This window comes from Neolamprologus brichardi, chromosome 6, assembly GCF_056152115.1.
Source record: "Neolamprologus brichardi isolate AB-2024 chromosome 6, ASM5615211v1, whole genome shotgun sequence".
NCBI classification, from domain to species: Eukaryota; Metazoa; Chordata; class Actinopteri; order Cichliformes; family Cichlidae; genus Neolamprologus; species Neolamprologus brichardi.
In genome coordinates, this window is record NC_142109.1 from 27,468,718 (window position 1) to 27,492,326 (window position 23,609).

Below are 23,609 nucleotides of genomic sequence, written 5' to 3' on the forward strand. Positions count from 1 at the left end.
TTCAATTGTTAAGTTTGTTTGAACTTATGATCTTTGAATACAGCTGTTTAGAAACAGCTCCAAGAGGCCTTTTCCAGTTTGTGTAAATCTGCAGTTCTAACTTAAGGCTTCACTGAGTTTCTTGCACTTTCCAATTGCAGTATTGGTCACTCCACCATGGCGGCAAAGAGAAGCTAGCAGCTGTAGTCATTCACAATCACTCTTAAGAAATTAACAGACCTTGGCCTCGCCACGACACTGTAGAACCTTCAGCACCATTTATTGAAACATTTAACGGAGCGTATGCATATATTTGAGCCCTTGCATAAAATTTTGACCCTGTGTGGATTAGAGAGAATTCAAAATAAAATTAAACGTGTCGGAAAAGAACAGTTCAAAGAAATTATGAAAATTCAAAAGTTACTATGACATGCAAGCTCACAATGAGTGTATGTAAACTGACCACAGCTGTAAATCTTTACATTGTTTATTTTAATAACGGCATAATTTAATCTTTAAAATCCTGGGCAGTATATACATAATTAATCATTCGGTCAAATAATAACTCGCACTTTCAGGAGTTTTAAATTAAATATATTATACATAGAACAATTAGAACTATTTACAGTAAGCTCATATATGATTACAGTAAAAGCAAAGCAAACAGTTACAATCATCTGTGTCTGAAACATGATTAAAACAATGTTGCCACCAGGATCCACATATTGGGTTTCAGTGCCTCACATGAGTTCTTCAAGTCAAGTCCTGCTTGCAAGAGTGTGAAGTTCTGGTAACAGTTTCAGTGGGTTCTTCGGTCCACTCGAATTATTTTTATCCAGTTGGGTCGACTCGATCCAGTCAGACGAAAAACGTGGACTCAAAGGACCTTTGGACGTGCTGCTGTAATACAATAAAGCTTGTTTGACACGCCCACGTAGGAAACCATGACAACTGAAATGCAGCAGCAATTAGATTATTATAAGAGTGAACTGGTCTGCTCAACTTCGAAAACGGCTCAGACCCTGCCTTCAACAAAACCGCACTGTGTTAGCCTTTGATTTGCATTTTCAGTTTTTTATGCTTTTCAGCATCTGCTTCCTCTGGTAGGAAAATCAACTGAAAGACAAATCTAATCACAGTGAGTTTTCCAGACCAGGATTACCAGGATAGTATTTGCTCAAAATGATCTTATGTGAGCAAACTATCTGTCGTGCATGTGCCAATCAGTTGGTAAGCAGGTGCTGGCAGACACTCTGATATTGACTGCTAAAGCCCTATTCACTCAGATATGATGGACAGTCAAAACTCTGTGAGATGACTTTGGTTGATAGGAGACTGGAGTGAAAACAATCGCAAACTACTCGCCAACAGCAGCAAAACTGTAAAAGTGTGACAGAAACCAGAGATGGAGAACATTCGGCTTCAAAGTGAAAGGTGACCCTTTTAAAATGTGTTTGTTCCAGTAAGGCACAACTTGTACTATGAAGACAAATGTTCTCTTTTTCCAGTTTGCACTGTTCTTTTTCAACTTTTACTACAGCTCAGAGACTAAAATGATAAATGTCTCCAAACAAGTTGGCATCTTCCTCGCACACTACTAGTGCCCGCAGCAATCTGCCAGCAACAGAAGCAATCACAAGGTTTTTTTGCAATGCTCTCTTTGCAACTTTACCTAACAAGAGCCAGAAACCTCCAGCAACAAACAGTCGGGGAACGCACATTCTCTTGGGGCCAGAGGTGGCTTACTGGACTGTGGCCCCTGTCTGACTCAGAACTCAAACTTTCCTTCAGAATCTCGGACAAACCCACAATTCATCATATCATATTGGTGACAGATGGATGTCAAGGTCCTTCAGCATTATCTTGTACTTTTGAACTAGCTTAAGCACAACTTAAGCATTGTCCCACATCATATTCATCAGTCTGAACGGCAGATTTGATGCCTTATGTTCTTACAGAAAGGTCCTTCGGCATTACATTGTCATTAATCTGCCAAACAGTCCTTAAGATATCAAAATTCACGAGCCATCACCGTTATTGTGAGGCAAAGATTGTAAAGCGAAACCGCTGTAACCCTGTTCACTTATTTCAACCACCAATCACTACTAGCTGAGTCGTGGTTATCACTGTGCATATATTGGTCCTTCTCAGAAAGACTGTAAATAGGTCCTTTGATTTTAGAGCCACTGTGTACTGTGCTGAGTCTCATTGAGTGATAAGATCCAGTCCTTCACTGATAGCACAAAAAAAGAAAAATCCAACAACAGGAATAGTAGAAATCCCATAAGCAACAAGAGAAGCTAACAAGGAACTGATAAAGGCAAAGAAGTGTAGGAGCTCCACATGGGATGTTTCTTGACAGAAGAGCCTTAACATGAACACAAAGGCATGTACGTCAGGGTCCAATATAGGGCTCAGGGCCAAACAGTGGGAGAACACCTGCTGACCGTTGGGAGATATAACCAACATGTCATCTCACTGTGGTTTGATGAGAGTGGAATTACAGGCAGCACAAACAAACACTGTTTCTCTCTGTGCTTCTGGAGCTGAGGATGAAATAATAAAAGACAGCAGCTTTAACTCAAAGAACAGATGAATAAAACTAACAGAAACAGAATTGTGTGATATGATGCAAATATTTTAACGGTACTGCTTCTCACCTGTTGCCCCCATAACAGATTTCAGCACCTTAAAGGAACAGCATCGAGAGCAGAAGCTGTTGCCACAGTTACTGCAGTTTCTCTGCAATAAAAACAGACAGTGGGTTAGAGCTCATCCCAACAGAAAAATAGGATAAAATTAACCATGATGACGACGTGATGCTTAAATATATCCCAAATTCTTGCCACAAGGTTTCAGTCTCACCCTTTTCTTCAGAACTGAGAAGACGGCATTGCAGCTCGAACAGTTGCCTTTGGAGACAGAAAGAAACAGCCAAGAATAGAGCTGTAAGTCTTAGAAAATCTACCGTGTCATCACCGAGCTATAAATAAGACGGTTGAAATCAGTGGAGGATTCGCTGACCTGTGACTGTTGCGGGATAGCGTTTACGCAGTTTCTCTGTCAGTTTAGACACTTTGCTGCGTATTGGTTCATTTCGGCTTAGAAGACCATTTTCAGAGATAGTGTCATACTCGGGAGCTCCAAGGGGTCCATCATCATCCTCCTTAGGGAGACGAAGAGGAGTGAGTTACATAGAAAAAACAAATTGTTTTTTTTTATATAACGTCTAAGCTTTTGAAGTGTAAAGAAGCCAGGAAACAGATTAAACATTAACAGAGGAGAAACTAGAATTAAAAAAATAAATCAGGTAGTCTGACTAATAGCTGTTTGATGAATAAGCTAAGCATGATGATCACAACAACTACAACTACTAGGATGATTATGAAGGTGGCGAATACATTTCAAAGAACATGCATTCACGCACTTGCTGTACTTAATTTATCTGCCAAACATGAGGAGCGCAACCTCCATAAGAGCAAAAGCAGAAATATTAAAGAAATTAAATGTTGTTAATCTCTCTTAACTCTTAATATTCAATATAACTAGGATGTGATAAAGGTACCAACTGTCTGTGAACCAAGGGCTACCAAGTAAGGTTAGCACAACCTACTCCACTACAGATGTCATCCACTACACTGAGTGACAGCAATGACACAGAACCAAATGAACAGAGTGTAAGAGGACAAACAGAATGAAGATATTAGTTGTCATGTGTTAAAAGCTTTTCTTGTTAAAGGATATAAAACTATTCTTTAATAAGAATAACACATCTCCAACTTCAACAAAAAATAAAGACTTGGAGAGAGGAGGATAACTTCTTTCTTCTTTCTTTCTAAAATGGAACAGTTTAAGATTTTAGCAAATAAGCTGACTAATATTGGCCACTAAATTTGACAACATATTTTTTATTTAAAGGAGTTCAAGTTTTAGAGTTTTATGTCACAAGAGCTAATAGATTTTAAACGCACTTTTGGTATTTAACTAAATCCCTCACCACAAGGGGGCAGTATTTTACCAGTCCTGAAATGTTTTTGGATCTATGCTTCTGTTCTTTAAACGTTTTAAAAGACATTTCTTTTTAGCTCTAACCCCATTTCCCCTATTATGAATAACAATATGTGTTTTTAAAATAAAGGTTCATTGCTACTCAGTCTTGACTGAGTCTTGACTGAGCCTTGTCGTGCAGACTCGTGTTACACAAAAGAACACCCTGGAGCGTTCAGCTGATTTCTCTTAAAATATTTTGGACAGAAAGTCACAGACATTTATTCACATTCTGTTGATAGAATTTGTTCAGTCTGGGGATTTAATATAGTAAAGATTTGTTTGTTGCATAAAGCATGATGCTGATCATGCTGAATAATAATGATAAAAATATTCTGTGTAATGGAACCACTGGAGGCAACAATTATGGGCATGTTATTTATAGCATTATTGCTGCCACACAACTCCTGTCAAGGTGAATGAATGAATGAATGGATGGATGGATGGACTGGCAGTAGGGATGCACAGTGAAATCACTTACCACCAAAACCAATGGGGTTTCCTTGTCAGGCAACAAAACAAGAGATGAGAAAAACGTTACCTAAAAGTACTGATATTCAGTGTTACTATCCGTGACCACACCTAAAACTGCGCTTCAAAAAGCAAAGCAAGAACTAAAGAAAAAGTCATGATGAACTAGCCTCCTCTCAACAAAGGAGAGATCACTCACCTGTGTTGAAACTGAATTTTCCTGAGTTAAGAGGATAGCAGAGGGAAAAAAACCAAATAAAGACAGGGGGTATGTCAGCAACAAAGGCTTCCTCCTCCCTAACAGTTACCGGCAAGCTCAAACGGTGAACTTCTTAATTTTTATTTTATTTTTTTATTACTATGCAAGACAAAAATTTATAGAATTCAATTCAATAGAATTAAGAAATAGAATTAAGCTAATGAATGACTCCAGTTTACTGAAGATTTCAGTAGAAATTACTTATCTCAGCAAAAGAAGAAAGGAATGAAAGATAAAACTTCTCCCATTCTTTACACCATTTCTGTTGCTGTCAGGGTGAACCAAGTGGAACACACTTGGCCTTTTTGCTCCACCTATGAGTGTAAATCTGTGCCAAATTAGCTAAATTCACTGCTTCCAACTTGGCCAGACAATAAATGGTAGTAACCATTTTTTCTAGTATAACTTTGGCAAGAAAACAAATCAAAATACTACAGAAACATATTTTATGATTACTTAAACTAGAAAGATTTATGAAATTAGACATCACATTAGACATTATAAGGAAGAAGTTATAATACCGCAGACATCTGAGAATTACAACTGCACAGCACGGGATTACAGATTTAAGGGTGTGTGTGAGGAGTAACATACAAATGTCATTTAAAAGTACATCCTAAAATGTAAGTGTTCTGTTTACCTCAATGGCATCTTTAAATTCATCATCAGGCTCAGCTTCCTCAGCTTCTTCTACACTGCCAGGGGACAGATCCTGTTGTGACAAAACACAAAACAACATCTGAGCACTTGTTTACTTAACTCCTGAAGCACAGCTGATCCCAGAGTGAGCACCCAGGACAGCTGGTCAAGAGATCTGAAATCAGGATCACACATGAATGTAACGGGTGAAGTTTTCACTCTGGAATTCCACAGATCAATGTGATCCCCAGTCTGTGACTTTGCTGGAGTAAAAATCCTAACACAGAAACCCACAGAGGGCATGAAAGGAAAATGATAGATGGACTGTTTATCCCATGCTCTCAGTGTAAGAAGCTTTCAGCTGTATTTGGTTTTAATATAAATCGCAGCAAATAATCCTTCAGTGTAAGTCGTATCAGACCGTATAAACTTTTGTCCTCCGTGCTTCTGTCGCTCACCTCTAGACTGGTCGGTGTGGGGGTCCTCTCCAATAAACTGCCTTGTTCTTGTTCTTCACACGCCCCTTCTGAGGTCTGTGTCTTGCTCATGTGGAACAGTTTCTTAAGCTCCAATAAAACTGAAACAGATTAACAGACCATCGACTGCATTTATAAAGATGAATGTAGCCACCTAAAGGTCGTTCGCTGGATTGTGGACTACCCTTTTTAAAGTCTCAAATTCAGTCACCAGCTTACTTTTTAAACGTAATTAAATGAGAATGTATTGTATGGAATGACCATGTACTACTATTGTATTTTATTACTGCTTTTAGAGCCAGGGTCTAGTGGCCGTTTGAAGATCTGCAGTTTTTAACGCTTCAGTGTTAGCTTTATTTTTCAGCCTTTTCCAAACTAACCTCTGCAGAAGTCTCTGTTCCACAGAAACATGACACTGTTGAGTCCAGCTAGCACCCAGGCCACCGGAGCAACATAGAGTAGACACACCACGATTAATATCCCTCCATAGAACCTGGAGGTGGAACATTTTGAGAAGTCACATTAAAACTATGTGAGCGATTGATCAGCAACAGAATTCTTTGTTAAGTTCACATTTGACATTTTAAACTGTGACTACTGACACACATCTGAATATCTTGTTGCTACTGGCAACAACAGAAGAGATTAGTACAGTAGAGCTTGTTAAAACATATACATTTCATTCACATGCATGAGCTGAACTGATGTTATCATGAGCGTCGGCTGTTGAGCAATAATGACTCAGCTATAAGCAAAAAGAATGTGGGTGTGTGTGTGTGTGTGTGTGTGTGTGTGTAAAAGAGAGAGACCACAGATGCAGACCTTGATGACTTGGTGTGATTATCCCAGTACAAGACTTTATAAGCAGCTTCTGCTGACTGACAGGCAGAGGACAGCATGTCATCCAGCTGCTTCAACCTGGCGAAGGCAAATGAGACCCACAAATAAAGGGTGAACAAATACATTTCAATCGATTTGCAAATACATACCATGAACAAATACTCAGAAATGCACCGATAGCTACAGTTTGTAAACTGCTTAAAAAAAAAAAAAGAGGAAGAAACTGACTTCCTCCAGCTTCTTTATCAGCGTTTGCCTGAAACTTAATCTTTAAATTGGATATTTTAAAATTGTATGAAACAATAAATATGCCGGTAGCAGGTAGGACTCTAAGTCAATATTGTGTGATGAGAGACACATTCAAATTTATAATAGTTTGGAAATAATGACAGTTTCACTCCAATCAACAATTGTGGGTTGCATTACATTTTATAAATGTAAAGTTAACACAAAAGTTGACAACTTTACAGGACAAACAAGCATTTCCTCAAAGGTTTTTCCTCCAAACACGAGTAACAGACAGCAAGTGTTTGCTGACATCTTCCATGTCAACTACAGGCAACCTCCTAATAACCAAAGCAATTGAAAATAGGTTTTTGATGCATCACTGTAAACCTCTTTACAACCAATTTCACCTAGTGACTGCCAGCAACCTCAAGCAATTGCTCACAAATCAGCAAGGGAATATGCTTCCCCCCCCCCCCCCCCAGCGACCAGTGGTTGCCAGGGGGTCACGTAAAGGTCTCTAAACCTTCCAATCGGGACCTTAGCTTTTTGAAACCAGAGTTTATAAGTATAGAGAACATTGAAAGCATACTCTGCTTAACTTCTTTCTGCACATTAAGGGGGACCATAATTTACAAAATGAACATAATGTTGGATTCAGTAAAACCTGAAAGAAGTGTCTCAGACTCTAAACATACTAGTAACAAGTATACTATGGGCATGGATCAAGTGAGCTGAGGGCTCTGGACTTTGTTTTTGACAACCACAGGTTGTCTCTGCTGGCCTTTTAAACGAAAGCAGGTTTAAAGCAGCTCCACACCGACTTCATTTTTTAGATCTGGAAGCTACATGCTAATAGTTTAAGTCATTAAATGCATAATTTGCCTTACAGGTCTTTGATTTCCAACATGGCCTCCTGTTTGGTGAGATGAATGATCTGTAAGTCTCTGCGATACACAGCGTGAAAGCGACGCTTCTGAAGCTCATCGTCTGAGGCTCTGCCCCTACACCTGTCCTGCAGGTAACCCAGGGCAGCCGGCAAAGATACTGCTGCTAAACTCACAGTGAACCAACCAACTGATATCAGAAGAGGGAGACAGAAAAAACAACATAGTAAATTATTCAAAAGGCAACAATAAGGCTGAATAAGGCTATGTAATGGTTCCTCCTACCTTCATTAACTGTGCAGAAGAAGACATTGAGGAAAATACAAACAAGCAGAGAACACAGTGGCATCTTCCACCTGAGAGATTAAAAAAAAAGATCATAATGAATACTGTAATATAAATATGTAGCTTTGTGATTACTATGAAAAAGCAGTTATGTGATGTTCATACAGGGTACAGAAAGCACAAATACACACCCGAGCAGGAAGCGAATGAGCTCCACTGTATCTGTAACCGGTTCTAGATATAGAGCCATCCTCTTATAGGACAAAACCATGTTGAGGAGGTCAAAGTTTGGTGTACTGCGAGGGCTTCCCAACTCAGAGGCATCTGGAGACCCGGGGGCCTCTTTAGACAATGTGTGCACCAGCTCCCCCCGATCCCCTGTGCCCTGTGAGGGGTCTTGGAATGATCCAGTACTGTGCAAAGCCATCCCTGGACAGAATGAGGGACAGACGACAAGCAGGATTCAGATGTTGAGTAACTTCAAAAGCAAAAATGAATCTGCTGTGATAATATTACAAACTGTCTAGAGCTTCAGCAACAGAAAGTTTGTAAACCCTTTTAATTACTGAAATTTCATCTTCTTACAAATAAAGACAAACATAAACTGATAACACAAAAAAAAAGTCTTACAAAAAGTCCAAGCTGAGAAAAGTAACAGGCCTTAAGTTTCCTATATCTTAGAATCTCTTTTAGCAAAAACGTACATCAGATGTTTTTAGCATTTATAGAGGATTTTCAACATTTTCCATCATACATCAACCTTAACCAGTTGTGTTAAGGTTAGGACTCTGACATGACTATTCCAAAAACATGAAGTTTCTTCTTTTTAAACTATTGTGTTGTCGATTTACTTGTGCACTTTGGTCACTGTGTAGTTGTGGCACTCTACTCCTGAGAGAGCAAAGCAGCCCCAAACCACAATCCATCCACCACTCTTTCAGTTTTAGAGCTGGTAGACAGCACTGTTCTAAAATTCACAAATACAGAGTTGTGTGTTTTAAATAGAAAAATGGACTTCTTTGTCATCTGTCCACAAAACATAGTCTCAGAAGTCATTGCAAACCTGAAACACATTAAAATGCTTCCTTCCATTAATACTACTCTTACTTGGTGTTTTGAATGAACACAAATTCTGATAGTTGGAGAGATTTTTACTCTTTGTTGAGTTCATCAAGCTGAACTCAGTTTTACTCAATATTAATTTTATCTCTCAATAAGCTTATTAGTGTAACCCTCCACAGCAGTCCCTGTTTCTTCTGTGACCCCCTTGAGAAAATTAACTGCTTTAGTGAGATTAACACCAGTGCTTGATTTGTTCAATTTGTAGACAGCCTCGTTATGACCAACCACGTTTTCAGAGACGCTTTTGTAGGCTTTTTCGGGGTCTATTCCTGAGGTCCTGTGAGAGAAACCCATCATCCAAGCGTTATTGGAAAGAGCGAATTTCTCCACTAACCTATCTTTGTGCGCTTTAGTTATATGGAGGATCTCCCATAACCCACGCTTACAGTCTCATCTCCTTTATACGAGTTCATGAATGAATAAACCTAGCGTTCAGGTGGATTCCTCCCAAGTGTTACGATATGTTGGTAGCTTTCATGAGGACTACTTATTTCTGATTAATCTATTAAAATCGATTTCTTTATCGTGACCATAAGGAGGGAAATCCGGGCTAACTGCTGTGGCCTGCGAGATGCGGTCAAACCGGAAAGTTAACTCCAGTCCTGTGCCGGTGGGAGAGCGCTGTGCTGTACAATAGCAGCACGACACCGGCATGTCATCCTTGCTAACACTAGCTACTAAATACGAAGGAGATCATTTACCTCAAGCTCGGTTTCCAACAACAACCAACTTATGAGGCGGCGGCGGTGCTGAAAGGAGCTCAGGCGAAACTAGCGAGTCCCACCGATACCATCATCTTCAGCCTGGAGGAAGAAAGAGCCTCCAAATTCAAGCAGCTCAGTCAACATGGCTCCGGTTGTCCTCCTGCATGAGCACAAACCTGGAACAACGAGGCGATTTCTGAAACTGTCAGCGTGTCGGCATAGAGAGTCGACCCGCTATTTTGCTTTTTTGGACTTGCTACATTTGCTTTGCTAGCTCTGTTCAGCTGCGAGAGCGTCTGCTTCCTCGTTTAATCCAGGCCTGATAATTGATAACAGAAAATGGTCAATGGCAGGTGTCCAATCCAGTCGATCGCAGAGAGACTGATCAGTCAAGTTCCCCCCCCTTTTAAATTAAGAATACTCCTTTGTAAAACAAGAACATAAACATATTTTTTATTGGAGTTTTTTAAAACAATTATATTTGTACATTTTACCACCATCTGCGCTCTTGGACAATCTTTCCATACATTTCAATTTTATATTGAAAGTATTTTTACGAGTGATAATAATAATAATGTCTCTTTGTGACCTTTAAAGGCTCCAGTAGATGTGAAAATAGTTTTTTGTTGATTATTAGTGAAAGTAAAACAGTTAAACAAAATGCACTGACGAATATTGGGGGCTTGGATAAATACTGGAGAAGGGGAGCCATGTGTCCCCATTAAGCAATAATTCAGTCATACTGACTGGATCCTCATACTGAGAAGTGAGAGCCCTCCACTTACTAACAGGGCCTCATTCTGAGAGAAAATGAGAAATGAAAGATGGGTTGACCAGTGAAGGACGAAACTTACAGCTTCCAAGTAGCATAAGGCTACTGCTGATTTTGTTACACACAAGTTGAGGTCATGACAAAGTAAAACTCACCTGGTTTAAAGAGCTTCAGTCAGTCCTTGACCACACATTTACTGTACAGCAGTTGATGAAGATTAAATAGCAGCTGTGGAATTTAGACTGTTGCTTTAAATCCAAACACACAGGCAGAATGTAATAGAAATAACAGAGAAAGCTTAAGTTAAGGTTTTGCAATTTTGCAAAGCTATTCAGCAAAAACGAAGGAGGAGTATCCTTCTGCAAATGAGCAAAGAAAGAAGGAAAAAAAGAGGAAGATGATATAAAAGTGTCAGCAAGACCGTGGCAAGTGGAGCAGTTAATAACAATCAAATGAAACACTAAATAACTGAATGCTGCTAGTTTAGTCTGGGAGAGAGACACTTGAATGACACATTATTTCTTTTGTTAACATTAAACATTAGTTACCTTAGCTTAATAAAAAAAAAAAGAGATGAAAAAAGATAAATAAATAACAAGTTTCAACTTTAATTCATTCATTGTTTAGGAAATTGTTTTTGTACAGTTCCCTGTTGTTAACTGAAAAACTCCTCTACTGGGTTAAGATCAGGTGACTGATTAAACAAAACAAAATAAAAAATAAAAAAAAATCCACTTTGTGACTTTCTACTTTTAAATACTACTTTTATTAGTCCAAATACATTATTTTACATAGTGTAGTCAAAATAAGAGACATACAGTAGTACATATGTGAGTCACAGACAATTATAAAAACAGGATTGGCATAAACACATACTGGCTCAACCAGTAGTTTCTTCAATACCACGAACATAATTAAAATGGCACTTGGAATTACACTGAAAGGCTCCACACACATTTAGTTTTCAGCACTTACTACTGACCTGACATATACCGTATGCATCTAAATGTTGACCTCAATGATCACTGAGCTACAGTTCCTGGAGCTTATTTTCTTTTCACCATGTAATCATAAAAGTATTTAAATTTGTCTGAGAGTTAGATAATTTTAGTTTTTGACAGGTGACCTAAGATGCTCGTTGCAGTATCTATAACTTGAGATACTGCTTTGTAAGATTTCTTTTGAAACAACACAGTCTCAAAGGGAAGACCTGGTCTAAAAAAAAAAAAGTGCCTTGCACAGAGAGACCTCATACTGGTGAGTCATTTCAGGTTATATCAATATACAGTAGGGACTGATTATGGTCACTGAGCGCACCTCAGAAACGTAAATATTTGCATCCTGTATTGTGAATGTTGCTTATTTTTAGACATGACTCCTCTGAGCATGCTGTGCTAGTATATCACGTGTGCATGGGAAAATATTAAATGTCTTTCTTTGACATTTTACTCAGCAGAGGCAGGACTGATAGATGGCTGCTAACATAAAAATAAAATTTAAACATATTAAGCCCTGCATAAAATCAACTTTTATGCATATTGCATAACAAAATTCCAATCTCAAGAACCACACTACTGTAGCTACTTGCTATGAGAGCGCTGGTGGAATTTGAGCCCACCACAGTTTCTAAAAGACTTTCCACACTGTCCACAGATGTAAGGCTTCTCTCCAGTGTGGATGCGGAAGTGCCTGGTTAAAGCACCAGAATGACGGAAACACTTTGAGCAGACTGAGCAGGTATATGGCCTCTCTCCTGTATGGATTCGAAGGTGGGTCTTGAGATTCTCCATGCGATTGAACTCTCGGTTGCACACTGTGCAGCGGAAGGGGCTGCAACCCGGTGGGTAAAGCTGCAATCTGGCCCTCTTGCTTCCTGCTACAGGTTGCTGACAGCGTTGCTGGAACCTTAGCTGGCACTGGCCAGTGTGTCGGCGCAACAAGCTGGGCAGATGGAAAGTCTGACCACAGGACTTACAGGCATAGAGGGTAGCTATGGGGTGGTTGAGTTTATGACTGGTTCGAACATGGACTGGGTAAACCTGTGGAGCGGCCTCTGACACAGGAGCTGGTTCGGACAGCTGGAAGATACTGGAGAACTCTGCAGGGAGGGATGGAAGATCTGTGGGCGGTTGAAGGGTGGAGGCTGGGTTTGGAGGATGAGCTGCTGAAAGACATAACATGCAGAGTTAATTACATTGTAGAATAATTATGATTTTTTTCATGTTAATAAACACATGAACCCAAAAATTTCAATTACACAAACTTCATTAGCCTTAAAGATCAGAATTCATGTAGTACATACATAAAACACTTATTTGTTTGCATGTATTAAGTCAGTAGATTGCTCTATATAAAAACAACAGTCAAACATTTTTTGAATCCTTTAGAATAATCTGAGGAATAATCTGACATTTAGCCGCCTGACTGGAAGTCCAGATGTTAAAATTTTGCATCACTAGATAGTAGGAAAGCATAAATGTCGTGCTGTTTGACTGGCACATGGGTATGAGGGAAATTTTCTATTGCATACTGGGTGTACAACCAATCAATATTATTGATAATGAGAAATTGTCTGTTACTTATATAGAACTTTTATTGTCCCACTAGCATCATTTTACAGTGCAAGCCAATAAACCCATTCATTTCCCTGCACATAAACTTTTTGTTTATCTCACATGCACAAATAAAGTCAATTCAGCATCGCTAGTTAACTGAACATGTATGTATTTGAACCACGTGAAGAAACTGCTGTATCGGTGCCAGAACACTAAAAACATCCCGAAAATTTCAAACCCAGAATCTTTGTAATGTAAAGTAACAATGCCAACCAAAAAGAAAAAAACTACTCTGGGTCATGAATGAAAGTATTTCAATCTACCTGAACACAAACAGGAAACTGCTGTTGTTCTTGTATGACTGTGATGTCTAATTTAATTATACAGACTCAGGAGATAAAATTATAAAAAATAATCTTTCACTAAGCCTGTATTCTGTCATCGCGTTGGCAGTGCTCAGTCCCAGAAGGGCAGAACTGGCCAAACATTTGTTCTCACGTTCACAATTCTCCTATACAGCTTCCTTGGAGCTTGTCCAGCTTCCACTATGGTGGCAGTCAGAATGGACTGTGGGCTGGTGAAGTGAACTGCTGGCACAGAAAGTACTGCTTGTCCTGCTGGTGCGATGATCTTAGGTGTCAGAAAGAATGCTGGTAGGTCTGTCTCTTCACTGATTGCTTTGACATGATGGGATGTGGGAGCTGACTAGAAGTCATCTCCCTCTGTTGCGTCTGATCTGCTGTCATCTCTAGCAGCTGCCACTGATGCTCCTGTTGTGCTGGCATGGCTTGTGCACTGAGCACTGCTTACTCCTGTAGATGCTTGTCAGACTCGGGGCAAGCTGCAGGCAGCACAGGACTCTGAAGCAGCACTAAGAGTTCCTGCCTCTTCTACATGTTCTACCATTAGACAAGCAGGTTCTGGTTTATTTCCATCAGCTGAATGTCTGCTCCCTTCATCTCCTGAGAGTTACAAATGCTAAATCTCACAACAATCCCTCAGAATTTAGGACCAACTTGGTTCAGTTTCCTTAGCATTCCTTTTTGTGGCAGTGGGAAGAAAAGAGTCTTATATGTTTTCCACTATCTGGAAGTAGCCAGGACACTACAGGTCCCAAACTCACACTACAAGTCATGCTCTCTGCACCTGACATTTGTTTAGGGCTTAAACCAGCTTTTCCTTGTCACTTTGATCCAGTCTCTTGCACAGAGCTATAGTTGTGTTTGTATGCTGGATACTAACATAGAGAGGTGTGATCACACAGCTCTACCAAATACTCAGCAAGTCTGTCTGTATTTTAGTTATTCACAGCCTATTCAAATGATTAAACAGAAAAGACAATAGCAATGTAAGATATTTATTGTCAAAGACCTTTAACAACATTTTTCTATGCTGTGGATTTAACAAATATGTGTACACAAGTACTCAGAAATACTATAGATTGGCTCAGTGATGGCATAATTGGATCTATGGTTCAAAGATACCTCAATAATTAACCTAATTTGCATTACAGTTGCTTCATTTGAGATTAAACTATTTTAATTACATTCTAAGTGGACTTATACATATAATTTAAGCACAACTTTAATGCTTGTTAATGCTAAGTAAAATGAACAGCTAATCATTTTGCACCCAGTGAAATAGCACATGGTGAGTTGGCATATAGTCCATCTACCAGTTTTAATAGTAATTACTGAAACAACAGACAATAATTTCCCATAATGATCAAATCTAGCTGCAAATGTGACTGGCCTGCAGATCCAAAAACGACAAAGATTTCCCTGGATGATCTTTCAGCAACTTGATCGCAAGGAAAAATGTCTTTTTACTCTTGTGGATTCCACATTTCTAAATGTGAATATTGGAAATGTCAGTGCAGTACATTTGTAAAACTAAACAATTTATGAGAGAAGGCTCTGCAGTGTGTTAACTGTGTTTACAGGCCTGGGTTTTTTTAAGCCCTCTTGAATCTCAAACATTTTACCCTCCCATGAGGTAAATGCTGTTTCAAAGACTTTTCCACTTTAGCTGAGTATCTCATTGTTAGATATTGCAAATCTGATCTTAATTTCAACCTTATTTGTTGTAACGGAGGGAATACTTTGTGGCAGTTTTTGCTCTTACCCTGATCGAGCCCAGCGCTGGACAGCTGAGAGTTTGAATCTTGGCTCTGAATATTCTGCACTTCTGGTTTCCACTCCTCCAACATTTTGGACTGGACTCCAGATATGCACTCCAGGCTAAAATCCTCCACTTTAAAGGAATCCAAACAGCAAGAGGAACCATGTGTTTCCTCTGCTGGCTTCTCCTGCTTTACAGTAACCTGAGTAACCGGCTCTCGAGTGGATTTGCCAAGAATGCTGGGAAGTGGTGGTGAGATGCCATCTTGAGCTGCTTGGTTTGGACATACTGGGTTCATACGTTCGATCTTCACCATACAAATGCGAGAAATCTCTTCAGTTACCTCTGCAAATAAAGAGATGCAAGCATTTAATGATTTCTTTTAAATTAGAAAACTAAGGCAATTTTTCCATACATCATAAAATCCATTTAAAGTCAGCCTTCTATGGAGCTTGAGCACAGTACCTTTGCAACTCTGTTTCCAAAAACAGTTACTTTAAAAACAGAACTCAAAACAGATGTGAGGATCCAGAACTTTATGTTTGGAAATCATTACAGCGTTAGCCTCTTTTCTCTCTAGTCTGAAACCATCAGGCACGTAATCAGGGCACAGGTCAAAAGCCAGCATCAGAATACTTTATTAATCGCAGAGGAAATTATGTGGTCACAGTTGTGTGTGTGTGTGTGTGTGTATATATATATATATATATATATATATATTTAATTTTGTGTAATATACTGGGATAATTATAATTACAGCTATGTTGTTATATTTGTAACATATGGTATTATTTCATTTAGTTTATTTTGTTACTGCTCTTACTATCTTGGAGCAACTGTATATATGGTTCACACTGAGGTGCCCTTCTTATCATAATTGCGCAAACATCTGGTGTGGCAACAAATTAGTGCACAAAGCATGAGTAACCTGCACATCTGTGAAGACACCATTAATGCTGAATATACACATTTTTGGAACAAGATATTGCAATCCCATCAATGCATAACCTGGGAGGCATACGTCACTATTTTTATTTTTAAAACACTTGTAAGTTATATGAGCGCATCAAGACAAGCTAAAGACCTTTTAATGATTCTTGGATGATGTGTTGTGTATTTTTGATCTTTGCACTTGGTGGATTCACACACAAACAGGTATATTGTTTAAGTCTTTGCATCGGCCGCAATCTTGCAAAAAGGTGACTGTTTGCACTTCAGCAATCCTGCTAGTAACACATTCTGTTGTTAACTGGTTTCACACTTGTCTACAAAACGTGTGAAAAATGTTCATCCCCATGCATTAACAGTTTAGCTGTTGGTTTCTGTGCACACATCGTGGTCTAAATATAACTAGGATGCTGAGGCAATTACTGGGGCAGTAATGAAAGAGAACAAGTCTCCCAAGTACCTCTAGTGCATCCATCGTTCGGCTCATTTTCTGGATCTGAAGCTGCGTCATTTATTCTCTCTTCCTCGCGCGATCTGCGCTCGTCGGGTCTTCTCAAATGTTGATCCTGGCTGTCACGAGGCTGATGCGCTCCGCTGTGACCCGCAGGGGTAGTGTCACCTCTGACCTCTGTGCGGCCGAGCACACTGCCCACAACACTTGTGCTTATTTGACTGCAGTTGGGGTGTGGCGGTTGATCGTTGTACTTTATGGCACCGAAGAGCTGATTAGTAGTAAGAGGGCTTCCACAGTTCTCCTCTCTGCGCGCAGAGTCCAGCTTAGCTTCGGCTCTCTGCAGCCTTTGTTTGAGGGACTCGTTTTCTCGTCGCATCTCTTCATAGATGTCGCTCGTCACCTGACCTGCCACAAGCTTTTTCACCTCGCGAACCGCGATCTCCACGGCCACTTCAAATGCTCCGTGTATGGCAGCTACAAGCTCCTCTTGAAAGGACAGCGCAGCGTCCGCGCTGGTTTTGTTTGTTACGCACGGTCGCTCTTTGGTCCCAAACAGCTGCGGCTTCATGGTGCGTTTAACGACGCACTAACGCTGTACAATGACTTAATATTAAAACCCCTGATGAGCACGTGATTTCCCAATAATGGACCCCTTGTACTGACGGAGCTCGTTTATAAGCAAAGTGAGAGGTTTTACTTCCGCCAACAGTTGCTTATGTGCCAACTAGTGGTCCAAATGGCGAAGTGCATCACTTTGTTGGTTAAAAGAAAAAAAAAGGACAAAGTACAACTGAGAAACCTAAATTTATTATCTCAGCAACGACTGAAATATCTGAAATTATGCTCTTTTAAGGGCAAGCACAGGTGTAACGGCTGCTCCCGGGACGTCCTCCATCAGTCACGGGTTTTGTAATGGTCTAGGCGGGAAAGAATCCAACCAGAAGGCCCGAGGATGGTCAGAGATATCACCATCAAGACAAAAGCAGATTGCTGCAGAACAACAACATGTTACTTCAGTTACCACCAGTCAAAATTTGTAACATATTCAGACATGGAATTAGCGTCTACTTACGACAGCGCCTATTTTATCTTTGGGCGGTTTGCCATGGATGTAAGTTGCTCTTTATTGAATACCTGACCCGGGTATAAGAACCCGGCCAGCTTTTAATCCAGCAAAAAGCCCACGCATGTTTGGTCTTGAAAGGAAACGCTGGTCACACGCAAGAGAAATAACCACCAGGCGTTTTATGAGTTTTTAAAGAGATCTTAAGTAAATGGTTAACTTTTAAAATCTGTCCTTTTCCTGTTGACGATCACATTAAACTCTAAATTCAGGGTTTGGGTCTTCCACAGTCACATTACTTCCTTTTATCAGTGTTTAAAAGCATATCCAGTTTGATGTACTTCTGTTTTATTTAAATTACAATCAACCTCCTACACGGTATAAAATAAAAAAAATTAAAAAAAAAGTCAGGGCCGTATGAGAGTATATGAATAAAAAACTTTACATTACCTCTAAACCAGCCATTGCTAATTGCTACCTTTCCACCAGGCTTCTTGCAGAATGGTAGGAACAATGGGTCACGTGGTATGTTGAACGTCTGAACAGAGACTGAATAACGGCAGTAATTTCAGTGGCTTTTAATCGTAGGAGGTATTAGCTTTAGTTCAGCTTGTCTAAAATGAGTTAATAATGGCACACTCACTTTTTTTACAGGTAAAATTGCTTTGCGTGGGTTTTATTAACGACTTCACTTTATTAATCTCATTAATAACCGGAAGGTATAGATAGAAGTACCACTGAAATTTCGTTGACGGAAGAAATGGGAGAAATGCATAAAAGAGGCTTGAAATAAACTTATCAAATAAGACAGTTATGATGCCTCAGACCATTTTGATCTATTCAATATTCTTCAGGAGATCCTGAAGCTCATGCTCAAGCAATGCACTCATGTTCAGTTCTCATGCATAGATACCTGTAAGGTTAATTAGACGGCTATTTGGAATTTTAAGACAAAATAACCCCGTTTTTAATCTCGCCACATGGATTTGTGCGAGATTAAAAGCACAAATCCATGTGGCGGGGTTTATGTTTGCTCTGTTGGTTATTGTTTTTCTTTTTGAATGCTACAGGCTGACTCTTGCTGTGAGGTGAGCGCACAAACATTAACGTCACTAATGGATTAGCCTACTCTTTGATTATTCCTTTACGTCCCTTGCGACACCGCGTGCCACTGACGCGCCCCTGTGAAGTGGGTCAGCTGGGCATTAGCCGGTGTGAAGGTTACACTTTGGATGCCGGTTCATTAATCAGGTTGTCTGTCTGCTGGCCTAGTGCATACAGTTGTCTCACTCAGACTGAAGGTAAGCACCCTTATTATTGCATTTGTAGTTTACAGTTATATTTGGGATACACTGTCAAGATGATAATGGAGAATTATTTGATGTAGATTTGAGGCTTTTGATGCTTTAGATATGACATGGAGACTGGCTGTCACACAACAATGTGACGCATAGAACTATTAGGCTGTTAATAGCCTATGAAACTTCCAATTTCCTTATCAGTTCTCATCAGCCAAAACAAAAGCAAAAAAGCAAAAAGCTAGCCTAATCTTAAAAATACCAGTTTCTCCTGAAACAGCAAAAAGACCTGAAGTCACCCACTTCAAACATGAGGTGGTGTTTTGTTTTTGTTTTTTTTAAAGATACACATGCATGTTTTTGAAAGCCTACAGGGGGCTTGAACACATGTCGTCATGATTTAGCAAAAAAATACAAAATTCTGTTGTTTTCGTCTCCTCAGATTTTTTCTTTTTCAGGTTTTACTTAATACAATTAAACAATTAGAAAATTAGACTTTTTATGGCCCAGTTAAGTCACTGAAAAAATATACTGGTAAGAGAAATTTGCTATTTGCAGTCCCACATAAGTGTTTTCACATGGATGTGTGCAAGTACATGAGTTTGTACAATGTGTAAGTTGTAATGTGCCCAACAAACTCCCTACATACTGTACTTAGCTCAATACCCATGAGTAATGAGATAAGAGTTTGTCAGACAGGAAAGGATGGTGTTGGTAAATAGTTTTTTTGGCTCCAGTCATGGAAATTGTCTGCTGGATAAAAGCTTGTGGTCGTGATCTCTTTATCCTTATCCTTATCCTTAGTTTGACCAGGTTAGTCTCTCTCCTTTTAATTCTCTCTCTTTTACCTTATCTTCCAGACTCTCAGCAGTGCCCGTACATTGGGTTCACATCATCATCCTCGTGCCCTTATATAACAACCCAGAAATTCTCCAACTGTGTGACATGGCAGATTCCCTGGAATCCAGCTCCAGTGAGGAAAGTCTCCTTATGCAGTGGAACATTTCCAGTCGACGCAGCCGAAAGTCTGGATGCTCTAACATTTTTACAGGCTTGAACATGCATCAGCTACACAGGCTGTTCAGAATGTCAGGGGAGAGAAATGCTGAGCATCGGGCGAAGCTGGTGTGGCAGGGGATAGATGACGATATGCCAGGAGCAAATGAAGAAAAGGATGAGAAAGAAGGGGAAGAAACAGGGCTGGCCGAGGCCTTGGTAGGACTGAGAGTCCGAGCAAGGAATAAAGCAGGAATCAGAGTAGAGGGACGGAAAGATCACAAGTGGAACAGAGCACTGGGATATCTCAGGTATGTGTCTGTTTTGTCTTTTCCTACACAAAATAAGAAAAGACAGGATGTGTGAAGATAATGATTTTAGATTTTATTCGTAGAAAATTGTTGCCCCCTCGTATCAGTAATACTGTCACCAGTTAAACTTTGGGTTACACAAGCTCCTGCCTAAATGCAGCAAACAATTGTCATGTGTCTAACAAACTCATTTTAACCTCACATGACTGTGTGTTCCCCTTCATTCTGTCACACACACACACACACACACACACACACACACACACACACAGTCATACATCTGTTTCTACATTCCTCACTGAGATGAAATAAGGGTTCTTAGAGTAATAATAGGGTCTCACAGCGTGGTGAAGGTCGGCGACAGAGTGGTGCGGTATTAACAGAATTACTCAGTGTTACTTCTTTGACAACGCTGTGAGCTAAAGTTGTGAAACTCTGTTTGACTGTATAGTTCAGCTTGTTTTCTCATGCTAAATGTCTAATGTGACAATTTATTTATGACACTTTTTTGTTTGCTACAAATGGCATATTCATTTCACTTGCTGGAAGGCTTTTTTTTTTTATTTCTGGAGAAATAAAGAGACATTGTAACTTTATTCTGTTCTACAACCATAAAGTAGAAGTAATCGTCAACAAAGTTTTTACTTGTTACATTGTAATTTAACTTCTTTTCCATGTGGCAACCTACAAATTTTCTTTATGGCTGTTCTCTCATAATAGCTCGTCTGTGGCTATTTTTCTGCTTTAGAGTACCATACACATTAGTATCAAACCATCAGGCCAACTGCAAAGGAATTCAAATTTTAGAATATAAACAGCAAATGAAATGTTCAGATCCTCAAATTATAATGTGTCTTTGTGACAGTTTATTTAACTGCCTAACCAAGAGTTATTTATGTTTGTTCCAGGATTAAGGAGCCATTATCTGACTTTAGTGCTGATGATGAAGAAACCACTAAAGCTCCAAGTGCAGGAGAATTTCTGTTGCCAACTGAGGAAGACATCTCAGATAGTCAAAATCCCTTCAAACCTTCATCATGGAGGTTGGGGGTGACAAGGCTTGAGGACGCCAGAGACTCTGAACGTTACCTTCATCGCATCCTCTGTTAAAAACTAGATTTTGGATGAAGATGCAACAAAACTGACGTCTGATTTTGTTTAGAAGTACGCGCTTCTGCTATCATGCACTATACGTGTTAGACACTAGCACAACTTTATGAACTGTGGTAAACCTGCATGCAAATTAAAAGGACAATCTATTATAGGAAATTCAAATGTGTGTCTACTCACAAAGAGACATGTTGGAAAGAGGCTAGAATGAACAGTTTTATTGTTGTTGTTGTGGTTTTTAATGGGCTGTTCTGTACACTACAATTCTTATACACAGAGTAAAATATTTTTGAATAAACAGAGGGAAATACTTTAATATGGATAGGATATTTCAATGTGTCACAGAATATCAAAGCAATCATAAATTTAAAAGAAATAGTTAGCAGTGAAATGTACATCCATCCATTCGCTTCCGCGTATCCTTTTCAGGGTCGCGGGGGGCGCTGGAGCCTATCCCAGCTGTCATAGGGCGAGAGGCGGGGTACACCCTGGACAGGTCGCCAGTCTGTCACAGGGCCAACACACAGGGACAGACAACCATTCACACTCACATTCTCTCCTGCATTCACACCTATGGGCAATTTAGATTGATCAATTAACCTACCCCCACAAACTGCATGTCTAAAGTGTACATATAAATAATAAAACAATTCACTCAACAATTCACAGCAGCAGAAAAAAAGGTACCATATTGTAAAGTTGCCTATTTACAACACACTAGCATGAATTTACAGTTAGTTCTAGCCATCTGGTAAATTTAAATACAACATCCTCCATCTTTTTGCTGTGATTGTGGTATCCACCACTAGCTACGGTAAGTATCTGGTTGCTAAATCTTAGTTGCTAAATTCCCCAATATATTTACCAGCTGGGTGCTAATTGTGTTTGTCGATGGGTGGTGGAGAGAGTGTACTGTGGGTTTATCAGTGCTCCTTTCTGCAAACAAGTGCAATGCTAACCCAGAGAATAAGGGAACAAAGGAGAATGAACCAAATCATTAAAACTGTGAGTGAAAACAATGAATAAATCAACAAGCTGAAGAAAGTAACAGGGTGGTTACTATGCACACCAGGGTTGGAACCTGATTACAGAACTGCTTTAATTCTTCATGGAATAGATTCAACAAGGTGCTGGAAATATCCCTTAGAGATTTTGGTCAGTATTGACATGATAGCATCACACAGTTGCTGTGGCTTTGCGTGCACATTCATAATGTGAATTTTCCATTCAACTGCAATGCAGAGGTTGCTTGTTGGAGAACTGGTGACCATGGAGGATATTAGAGTACAGTGAATTCATTGGCATGCTCAATAAACCTGTTTGAGATGATCTTAACTTCATTACATGGGATGTTGTCTTGCTGGAAGCAGCCAACAGAAGATGGGTCCACTACTCAGGTAGGCTGATCCCCCAAAAGATCCCCCACACCACCAAGTTTGAGTCACCAAATTCTGACCCCACTATCCAAATGTTGCATCAGAAAAAGCGACTCATCAAACCGGGCAATACTTTTCCAATCTTCTCTTGTCTCTCTCAGTTTCCTCTTCTTTAAAGCAGTGGCATGTGGTTCAGTCTTCTGCTGCTCTAGCCCATCGGCTTCAAGATTCAGCAGTCAGCAGTCTGGCCATTCTCCTCTGACCTCTGGCACCAGCAAGGCATTTTCGCACAGAGAAATGCCGCTTACTGCCATGCTCTGTAAACCCAGATAATTGTATGGAAAAAAAAAATCTTGCACCAACAACCCTGCCACGTTCAAAATTACTTAAAATAACCTTTATCCCCCATTCTGATACTCAGTTTGGACTTCAGCAGCTCATCTGTTCCATGTTTACATGCACAATGAGTTGCTTGCATGCAATTGGCTAATTAGTTATTTGCATTAACAAGCAGTTCAACAGTGAAGTGGTCCTGATTTTATATCAACTGTCAACAGAAAAGGATACTGAGTATAGCACTGAGTTATAATTAAGGGTGGAACTATTTTAAAGACAAGGCCAAAATGCAAAATAGACTTCAAAAGTGCTGCCTGTGGTTCCCTCTCCATGCA

General features: G+C 39.7%; 3 protein-coding genes across 6 annotated transcripts; 1 reads left to right on the forward strand and 2 right to left on the reverse strand.

The window, feature by feature from the left end:
- Positions 1–450: 450 nt before the first annotated feature.
- zfyve27 (zinc finger, FYVE domain containing 27) lies at positions 451–10,246 on the reverse strand. Of its 4 annotated transcripts, none has more exons than XM_035907657.2 (14): positions 9,932–10,246; positions 8,300–8,537; positions 8,109–8,179; positions 7,827–8,013; positions 6,694–6,789; positions 6,252–6,364; positions 5,854–5,972; positions 5,397–5,468; positions 4,697–4,717; positions 4,508–4,528; positions 3,004–3,142; positions 2,845–2,891; positions 2,640–2,721; positions 451–2,525 (listed from the first exon to the last, which is right to left on the reverse strand). In XM_035907657.2, the coding sequence occupies exons 2-14, from the start codon at positions 8,533–8,535 to the stop codon at positions 2,455–2,457; spliced, it is 1,275 nt and encodes a 424-aa protein (XP_035763550.2). In that variant the 5' UTR covers positions 8,536–8,537; positions 9,932–10,246; the 3' UTR covers positions 451–2,454. The 4 variants fall into 4 exon arrangements, with proteins under 4 accessions (XP_035763550.2, XP_006790802.2, XP_006790803.2 ...); XM_006790739.2 differs by having other exon boundaries at positions 3,004–3,145; XM_006790740.2 differs by lacking the exon at positions 4,697–4,717 and having other exon boundaries at positions 3,004–3,145.
- A 1,203-nt stretch (positions 10,247–11,449) lies between these two features.
- LOC102782041 (uncharacterized) lies at positions 11,450–17,596 on the reverse strand. The gene is made up of 3 exons (XM_006790737.3): positions 16,791–17,596; positions 15,386–15,727; positions 11,450–12,870 (listed from the first exon to the last, which is right to left on the reverse strand). Exons 1-3 carry the CDS (start codon positions 17,350–17,352, stop codon positions 12,287–12,289), a joined length of 1,488 nt encoding a protein of 495 aa, XP_006790800.2. The 5' UTR covers positions 17,353–17,596; the 3' UTR covers positions 11,450–12,286.
- A 1,467-nt stretch (positions 17,597–19,063) lies between these two features.
- On the forward strand, positions 19,064–21,878 carry avpi1 (arginine vasopressin induced 1). The gene is made up of 3 exons (XM_035907726.2): positions 19,064–19,148; positions 20,006–20,452; positions 21,361–21,878. Exons 2-3 carry the CDS (start codon positions 20,091–20,093, stop codon positions 21,560–21,562), a joined length of 564 nt encoding a protein of 187 aa, XP_035763619.2. The 5' UTR covers positions 19,064–19,148; positions 20,006–20,090; the 3' UTR covers positions 21,563–21,878.
- The last annotated feature ends 1,731 nt before the right edge of the window (positions 21,879–23,609 follow it).

What these genes read in the sequence shown, in the direction of transcription:
- avpi1 (XM_035907726.2), top strand. Translation starts at nt 20,091, where the DNA reads ATGGCAGATTCCCTGGAATCCAGCTCCAGTGAGGAAAGTCTCCTTATG. An exon ending in AGAGCACTGGGATATCTCAG is followed by an intron (nt 20,453 to 21,360) that starts GTATGTGTCTGT and finishes TGTTTGTTCCAG; the next exon opens with GATTAAGGAGCCATTATCTG.
- zfyve27 (XM_006790739.2), bottom strand. Translation starts at nt 8,535, where the DNA reads ATGGCTTTGCACAGTACTGGATCATTCCAAGACCCCTCACAGGGCACA. An exon ending in TCTCAGTTCTGAAGAAAAGG is followed by an intron (nt 2,722 to 2,844) that starts GTGAGACTGAAA and finishes TTTTTATTGCAG; the next exon opens with AGAAACTGCAGTAACTGTGG. An exon ending in ATCTGTTATGGGGGCAACAG is followed by an intron (nt 2,526 to 2,639) that starts GTGAGAAGCAGT and finishes TTTCATCCTCAG; the next exon opens with CTCCAGAAGCACAGAGAGAA.
- LOC102782041 (XM_006790737.3), bottom strand. Translation starts at nt 17,352, where the DNA reads ATGAAGCCGCAGCTGTTTGGGACCAAAGAGCGACCGTGCGTAACAAAC. An exon ending in GAACGATGGATGCACTAGAG is followed by an intron (nt 15,728 to 16,790) that starts GTACTTGGGAGA and finishes CTTTATTTGCAG; the next exon opens with AGGTAACTGAAGAGATTTCT. An exon ending in CAGCGCTGGGCTCGATCAGG is followed by an intron (nt 12,871 to 15,385) that starts GTAAGAGCAAAA and finishes TATGTCTTTCAG; the next exon opens with CAGCTCATCCTCCAAACCCA.